Source organism: Etheostoma cragini, chromosome 5 (assembly GCF_013103735.1).
Source record: "Etheostoma cragini isolate CJK2018 chromosome 5, CSU_Ecrag_1.0, whole genome shotgun sequence".
Taxonomy (NCBI): domain Eukaryota; kingdom Metazoa; phylum Chordata; class Actinopteri; order Perciformes; family Percidae; genus Etheostoma; species Etheostoma cragini.
In genome coordinates, this window is record NC_048411.1 from 7,567,291 (window position 1) to 7,576,323 (window position 9,033).

Here is a 9,033-nt window from a genome sequence, read left to right on the forward strand (position 1 = left end):
CTGTAAGTCAAAGAAAAATTAAAACGATCAAAGAACAGAGCCCAACGTGCCTGGCGCGAGTTGAGCCTCTTAGCGGTCTGAATGTAGGCAAGATTCTTATGGTCTGTCCAAGCAATAAATGGTTGCTCCGTGCCCTCCAGCAAATGCTGCCATTCTTCTAAGGCCAGCTTAACAGCCAGGAGCTCCCGATTACCCACATCGTAATTCCTCTCAGTGGGGGTAAGCCAGTGAGAAAAGAAGGCGCAAGGATGCGTCTTTTGGTCAGCACCAGAGCACTGGGACAACACAGCCCCAACCCCGCTATCCAAAGCATCGACCTCAACGATGAATTGTCGAGAGGAATCCGGATGCACCAGGATGGGGGCCGATGTAAACAGGGATTTCAAATGGTCAAAGGTCAGCTGAGCCTCAGGAGACCAGGAGAAAGGAAATTTGGTGGAGGTAGGACTTGTAAGGGGAGCTGCTACCTTACTGTAGTCTCTGATAAATCTACGGTAGAAGTTGGCAAACCCCAAAAATTGTTGTATTTGTTTACGGCAAGTTGGAATAGGCCATTCAACTACTGCCTGGATCTTAGCCGGGTCTGCCTGAATCTGCCCTTGCCCGATGATGTAACCCAGAAATTTTACTGAGCTGGAGTTGAATTCGCACTTCTCAGCCTTGACGTACAGGCGGTTCTCCAACAGCCGCTGAAGGACCTTGTCGGACATGAGAAACGTGCTCAATGGCGTCCCTGGAAAAAATCTAAATATCGTCCAGATAAACAAACACAAAACGGTTCAGGAAGTCACGGAGAACATCGTTAACCAGGCTTTGGAAAACTGCAGGAGCATTAGTCAGCCCAAACGGCATTACCAAGTATTCGAAGTGGCCGAGGGGGGTGTTGAACGCCGTTTTCCATTCATCTCCTTCCTTCATACGCACCAGGTGGTAGGCGTTGCAAAGGTCCAGCCTGGAAAAGATCGTGGCCTGCTGCAGGGGTTCAAAGGCAGAGTTGATTAGTGGTAAAGGGTACTTGTTTTTGACAGTGATATTGTTGAGGCCACGGAAATCGATACAGGGACGAAGGGACCGGTCTTTCTTAGCAACAAAAAAGAAACCTGCTCCTACAGGAGATGAAGAGGGGCGGATAAGACCAGTACAAAGGGAGTCACGGATGTAAGTCTCCAAGGACTCTCTCTCAGGACGTGAGAGATTGTAGAGCCTACCAGAAGGCAACGGGGAATCTGGAAGCAGTTTGATCTCACAGTCGTAAGGTATATGAGGTGGGAGAGACAGAGCAAGATCCTTACTAAATACTTTCTTAAGGTCCAGGTATTCAGGGGGCACTCCAGTGAGATCAGAGAGCTCAGTGTCTTGTGGGGAGCTGGCGCCCTTGCTGGAGGTAAAGCGGACTGCAAACAGCAGGACGAGCAATGGGAACTCCAACCCAGTATTTTGCCAGTAACCCAGTCAATATGAGGGTTGTGTAGAGTGAGCCAGGGATACCCTAAAATAATGGGAGTCTGCGGGGTGGAGATAACATAAAAGGAAATTTCTTCATGGTGGTTACCGGATAATACTAGTTTGAGGGGTTTAGTTGCCTTAGTGACATGGGCAAGGATGTGACCATCAACGGCCCGGGCGGTACGGGGCTCAGGGAGTGGCTCTAACGGGAAATCAGACTGAAAGGCCAGGTCTTTGTCAATGAAATTCCCTTCTGCATTGGAGTCAATCAGAACTTGGATGGGAAGAGAAATGGATGAAGTGCATATTGTGGCAGGGAGTAACAAACGGAGAGGGCGGTTAGAAGGATTGAGGTGTTGGTCCTTCAGTATGCCCACGTTTACTGAAGGACCCGACCTTTTGGCCGAACTGGGCATGAGGACAAAAAGTGACCCTTGCCGCCACAATAGAGGCACTCACCCTGACTGCGTCTGCGGGAACGTTCCTCAGGAGTCAGACGAGACCGATCCACTTGCATCGGTTCAGGCTGCGAACCGGACGTAGACTGTGGCACGGCGAGAGAGACTGGAAACTGAGGAGGATTGTTGGTGAGTGGGTGGCGTGGCTGATGACCTGGGGGTGGCCGATTAGTGCGCTCCCTCCGTCGCTCACGCAGGCGGTTGTCGAGCCGGATAGTAAGCGAGATGAAGGAGTCCAAACTGGAAGGTTCATGCCGTAACGCTAATTCGTCTTTAATAATTTCATTAAGTCCTTTCCAGAACACTCCCCGTTGTGCCGCATCGTTCCAGCCAGCGTCTGCGGCCAGGGTCCTGAATTCCACAGGGTAGTCCGCCACGGTACGAGCTCCCTGCCGGAGCTCCAACAAGTGGCGGGACGCGTCACCACCGTGATCGGGATGGTCAAAAACCTCTCGTAACATCGTCTCGAACTGGAGCAAGGACAGGGTAGTAAGTGGGGTATTGGTGCCCACTGCTTCTGCCCAGGCTAGTGCTCGCCCTCGCAGTAGTCCCAGAATATAGCGTACCTTTGACGGGTCTGAGGCAAAGGTCCGCGGCCGTTGGAAAAACATCATGGCACTCTGGAGTAGAAATCCACGACACTGGGAAAACTCCCCGGAAACGGGCTCCAGGTCGGGGGCGTAGGATTTAGTCCCAGCAACAGGCGGAGGAGTAGCGCCAGGAACAGCTGTCTGGGCAGAGGAGACCAGTCGCAGTAGTGCAGTGACTTGATTGGACAGGTGAGTAAGTTGTTCTTGGGTACCTTGTTGTACAGAGACCAGGGCGCGGATGGACTGGTCATGTTCCCCGAGAAGGATCCCCTGGCTGGCGAGAGCAGATTGTCCTCTCTGGGCAGCTGTCGTGGCGTCCGCGGTGTCCGCTGAATCCATGCTTGGCCAGTTCGTACTGTTATGGTACACAGGAGGATTCAGGAGCGGACACACAGGAGTAAGGAGTTCAGGCGAGTTTATTGAGATAGCAGGTGAGCCAAAGGAGAATGTCCGACCATCTGTTTGTGTACTCAAGCTGAAACAAACTTGGGTTCTGCAGCAGGACAATGATCCTAAAAACACCAGCAAGTCCACCACCGAATGGCTGAAGAAAAACAAAATGAAGACTTTGGAGTGGCCTAGCCAAAGTCCTGACCTGAATCCTATTGAGATGTTGTGGTATGACCTTAAAAAGGCCGTTCATGCTCGAAAACCCTCTAATGTAACTGAATTAGGACTATTCTGCAAAGATGAGTGGGCCAAAATTCCTCCAGGACGCTGTAAAAGCTTCATTGCACGTTATCGCAAACGCTTGGTTGCAGTTGTTGCTGCTAAGGGTGGCCCAACCAGTTATTAGGTATAGGGGGCAATCACTTTTTCACACAGGGCCATGATGGTTTGGATTTTTTTTCACCTTTAATAATAAACACCTTCATTTACAAATTGCATTTTGTGTTTACTTGTGTTGTCCTTGACTATTGTTTAAATTGGTTTGATGTTCCGAAACACTTAAGTGTGACAAACATGCAAAGGAACAGGAAATGAGGAAGGGGGCAAACACTTTTTCACACCACTGTATATACATACCCTGGTCTAAATCTAAGAGATTTAAACTGGTTAGTTTCTACCTAAAGCCTACCTATATATATATATGTATATATGTATATATATATACATATACACACAATATGTATATATATATACATATACACACACACACACACACACACACACACACACACACACACACACACACACACGGGTAGCAATAAAGTAACCTGAACCTAATTCTGTGGTCTTGGCAATTCAGAAATCAACTGCTTCCCAACCCGGGAGCAATGCATAACAATTACAATAATTACTAGAAATGGGAGGGGGTTCACAGGTCATATTCAGAGAACAGTTAACTTGTCACATACTCCAGTGCATCCGTGTACCACAAGAACTAATATGTTTTGTAGCTACTTGACTTTGTCATTGTGCAGTAGGGAGAGAGAAATACAGATTCTTTTTTGTTTAGGTTGTAGTGATTACGCTGTAAAGCACAAATAAATAACCATCAAACACTTATAAAATGATTTTGCGCAGACTGATTTGTCCGATGTTTTTTTTTGTTCCCCCAATGATGATGATACTATTACTCTAGTATCAACTTTTGTCTATTTAAGACGAGGGGAGAACATTTTTCTTTGTTTTATTTCATCAAAAGTAAAGTTCACAACTCATTAAAAAAGAAAAGAAAAAAAGAAATCGCACTGTACTGCAGTCTGCAGATGTGTGTCTTGCACAAAAAATATGAAAGCCTACTCAGGAATTGTGCTGTGTGGATTAGAGACTTAGATTTGAAAGTTTATTGATAAATGCATTTCTCAAATGTCTTTCTCTTCCTTATCTAATTGCCTGGCCCAAGTTAAAGCTGCGCGGCAGCTATAAGTAGGGTGCTGTCCCCAAGGGGCAGAGCCCTATTGTTTCTGCTTAGGTTGTGGGATGAAGCTGGAATTCACTCCCCAGCGGTTCAGCACCTTAGGGTCCGCCCACAGTTATTGTCCGACCCAGGAGTAGTCTTTCATGTTCACTTGTACATGCCACTGAACTATAAATCTGTTCATAAGGGTAATGCTTGCATTAGTCCCAATTTGATCAGTACAAGCAAAAACGTGAATATGATATATAAACCAACATCTCCTGGTTGGAGCAGTCATAAGGCTTAGTGATCGACATAGCACATATGATATTTTGTTGTCTTACCCCTCATGCTGGCAAAGTCAGACTCTTGGCCATTGTCAAAGAGTGGACAATAATCTCCATAGAAGTCGGCGTAGAGTCCCCCTTCATCCCCCCTCACTGAGCCGATGGACGAGGAAGATTTCAGAGAGGACTGACTCTGAGTCAGCCCGGAGCACATTAGCAGATTACTCTGCTCCACTTCCGGCTTCTCACTATCTACTGAAGGTTTACTCTTGCCCTCTGGCACCCCCAGGTCTCCTGAAGCCACTGATTTCCCCTGTAAGCTGCCCCATAGGGAAGCCTTCATGTCTGCCAAGAGATAGAGGGTGAAAAGATTATAAACACAGCCTTGAGCCAAAGAATGAAAAATAACTAATGTCAGAGCTTTTATTAAGACAGTAGACATTTTGCAGGAATCTATTATTGTTGAGAAATCATTACTAATTTATGTTAACTAAAAATGGGTTGAGCCAAATGTGTTGAGCTATCTTGGGACACAGGGGAGGAACTTGATCTCACCCCCATCAGAATCGCTGTTCTCCAGAGATTGGTCCTCCTCAGACACTTTAAGAAAAACCTCCTCTAGGGTAGTGTCCATCACTCCAAAGCTGGTTAGGGCCAGGCTGTCCAAGCTCTCCTCTAAAGCCTAGAAGCACATAAGCAGAACCAGACAGGTTGTTGGGTCGTGCACTGACCAAGTAACATGAGTTTTTACATGGTCAACCTACAATCTTTTGTCCCCCACCACCACAATTGTGCCTGTACCCAAAAAGACAGCAGTCAACAGTAGGGTTGGGTACCAAAACGCGGTGCTAAAAGGGCACCGGTTCCGACGTAAACAGTAGTAACGACACCAAATAAGAATGAAAATTTCAGTGCATCATTTCAGTGCCTGACTCTTTTTTTACCACCCTCTACATGACATCAGTGCTGCTACTCAGCACACTTATTTATCAGAACTGATAGTGAGAGACTCAATGAAGATGTCAAAGGCAAAACGCTCCAAGGTTTGGCGGAATTTCACGTAAGGATGCAAACTCTGCAACATGCAACAGAAGCCTTGAACCAATGTTATGAAAGGGAGGTGATCCATCCATCTTCTTCTGCTTATCCAGTGTTGGGTCGCAGGTGCAGCAGCTCCAGCAGGGGACCCCAAACTTCCCCTTCCTTAGCCAAATTAATCAGCTCCGACTGGGGGATCCCAAGGTGTTCCCAGGCCAGGTTGGAGATATATAGTACCTCCACCTAGTGCTGGGTCTTCCCCGAGGCCTTTTCCCAGCTGGACGTGCCTGGAACAACTCCCTAGGGAAGCGCCCAGGAGGCATCCTTACCAGATTCCCGAACCAACTTAATTGGCTCCTATCAACGCCTCACGGATTACTCTCATTCTCCTGTGTCTAATGGAGACGCCAGCCAACCTCCTGAGGAAATCAGAATCAGCAATTCCGAATCAGCGGTTCCTCCCACATTTGGTGGGCCCATGGGGTGCAAGGGACATAGAATTTGATGAAACATCTGGCAACACATGGAGTTTCTTTAAAAGCCGAACAACGCACCATGTTTGATAACCTACGTGACGCAAGGCTATGCACTTTAACAGCAGCAACCAGTGTGGGCCTCGCAAGACAAACTAAAGAGAGACCCAACTCTGCCAATGTAGTGGTGGACATCACAGATGATGATGATGATGACAGTAGCTGTACCTCTTCAGTTAAGTCTAGTAATTTGATGCCAAACACAAATATTTCATATCAAGTAGGCTAGCAAACACTGTTGCCATTCAACAGCGTGTGTGACAATGTGTGCTATGTCCTATACTTCCGCTCAGTGTCCGCTGACTTTCTGCTTGGAAACTGGGGCGGCTGTGGCTCAGTGGTAGAGCGGTTGCCTGCCAATCGGAAGGTTGGTGGTTCAATCCCCGCCCCTGCAGTCATTGTCGAAGTGTCCTTGGGCAAGACACTGAACCCCAAGTTGCCTCCAGTGCTGCGCATTGGAGTGTGAATGTTTGTGAATGTTTATCTGATGAGCAGGTGGCACCTTGTACGGCAGCCCTGGCCACAGTGTATGAATGTGTGTAAATGGTGAATGTATCCTGTAGATGTAAAAGCGCTTTGAGCAGTTGTTAAGACTGGAAAAGCGCTATATAAATACAGCACATTTACATTTGCTTAATGTGAAACTCCTAACAAGTCATGTATGTATGCTAAACATTTTAAGCAAATAAAGTCATCTATTTTTACCATATGTTACTTGTTTTAATATTGTTTAAAGATTTCACTTAATATTGTGTTTAATTTGGCCCTGGAAATAAAAGGGTATTATTTGTTGACAAGTGTGTGCAGTTTGGTTTTTTTAAGTACCGGTTTAGGAACTGTTTAACATCTCCACGACCACTGTGCCGGTGCCGGCACGTGTCTCCACTTTACGTGTTCTTCATTCATGAATTGCAAGCATTAAATCGTCACAAACCTGCTCATGCAGGTTTCATAAGAGAAAACATGCAGGTTTTCCCAGTACATCATTAGAAAGCTTAAAGTCTCATGATTCTATTGAGCCCACACACAAAGCATAAGGTGACTTACAGCGGTTAATATTACTCTATAAAGAAACACAGCACCGTTTCTGTCTAAAGTCGAGCGTGCATCCCTACCTTTGTCCTCGTGTCTTTATCCACAGAACTGGATAAAACGAACAGGTCCCCTTACAATCTTTTAAATTCTGGCCGAGTTTCCTCGTAAACAAAGCTGAACAATCCATCATTTTTGGACTTTGATCGCTTCTACAGTCTGTCCTGAAGCAGCCACATTAAATCTCTATACATAGATGGATAGCCTGAAGTCTACTGATATTAGCCAATCCCTCCACTGGAAGCTGAGAAATCCTTTGTGGAAGCCAATGAAGTAGTAGTGTTTAAAGAGGAGGGTCTTGGTTAAATATCGACAACTATTCTATCAAATTAAAACCAAACATCATAAAACCAGCCTCCCTGTGTAGCCAATAAGAAGACGAGTTGATTGATACCAAACATGAATAGAAAAATCTAACCCTGTGAGGGCTCCAGCTTTGTCAAAGCAAAAATATGGCCTTCTTATGGCATTTCACCATTTCATCAAATTATGATTACTTCTTTCTATAAATCTATGCATGTAGTTCTTTCAGGTATGTGTCTGAGTGATGTAGATGTGTTTTTGTATTTCAAAAGTATTGTATTTTGCACTTTTTGGGCTTTTTTAGAAATAAGAAATAAGAAAAACGCAAAGACATATCTGTAGAAATACATTCATATAAAATCCATTTTATAAGTCTTTTTCTCTGGATTTTTTCTGTTCTAAGTTGAGACATGTGGCTAGGGTACTATTTTTGTATGTAGCCCATTTGATATGCTTACAGTAGTGTTTTTTTATTAATTTTACAGATGATTTACTTGGACGGAAATAGAAATTCTGTGTTCTAACCTCTTTAACTCTGTGTCAGTAAGGCCTAGTGTCACACATCCACTAGAAACAACAAATTGAGAGTGTTAACTTTCCAATGACCTCAGGGTCATCCCAGAGGGCCAAAGTATGTGGAAACTGCATCACTTTTTTGGGGGTAAAAATTTAGGCGAGAAAAGCATATATTTTCAAGTGGTTTTGAAGAGGCCGGAACCATTTGAAAAATACCAAGTAGGCCCCGATGTTGGATAAAACCCAACCGATACCCAACCCTAGTCAGTCTGAATGACCATCGCCCAGTTGCCCTGACTCCAGTCACAATTAAGTGTTTTCAGAGGACTATACCACATCAAGGACATCATCAGCCACATAAAACCAGAAAGCCACCAGTTTGCTTACCAAAAGAAACAGATTTACGGAAGATGCAGTCTCAAACACACTCAGTGGTGGAATGTAATGAAGTAAAAATACTTTGTTACTGTACATAAGTACATTTTTCACATATCTGTACTTTACGTAAGTAGAATCAATATTGGATATTTTTGATTTTTACTTTGTTACACTTTGTACCAATTATCTATACTTTCTACTCCACTACATTTCTACAACGTTGTTACATTTTGGTTACATTTTCAGATCAGTTTTTCCCCCTGACAAACGTCATCCTGACCGCCACACATTTGCAGTCCGCAGGGAAGCCTTCAGTGGCAGCTCCTGAAACGGCAGCAGTGCCTCTAGCTCCCAGTACCCATGGCCGCGAGAACTAGTGGTGCAAAGGGTGCTGCAGCACCCCCAAACAAAAGGACAAACAACTACAACCATAATTTAAAAAACTAAAACTTTTAGTTTTAATAAATTGATTATTACACTCACCGGCCACTTTATTAGGTACACCTGTCCAACTGCTCGTTAACACTTAATTTCTAAGCAGCCAATCAC

The 9,033-nt window shown here is 45.0% G+C and overlaps 1 protein-coding gene across 4 annotated transcripts in view; it reads right to left on the reverse strand.

Moving 5' to 3' along the window:
• Positions 1 to 9,033, reverse strand: part of abca2 (ATP-binding cassette, sub-family A (ABC1), member 2) — a 199,252-nt gene that overhangs the window by 89,007 nt on the left and 101,212 nt on the right. For all 4 annotated transcript variants that reach the window (XM_034871883.1, XM_034871884.1, XM_034871882.1 and 1 more), the window contains 2 exons: positions 5,180 to 5,306; positions 4,682 to 4,969 (listed from right to left, as the gene is read on the reverse strand). In XM_034871883.1, the coding sequence (XP_034727774.1) occupies positions 4,682 to 4,969; positions 5,180 to 5,306 (415 nt within the window). The remainder of the gene's footprint in view (positions 1 to 4,681; positions 4,970 to 5,179; positions 5,307 to 9,033) is intronic.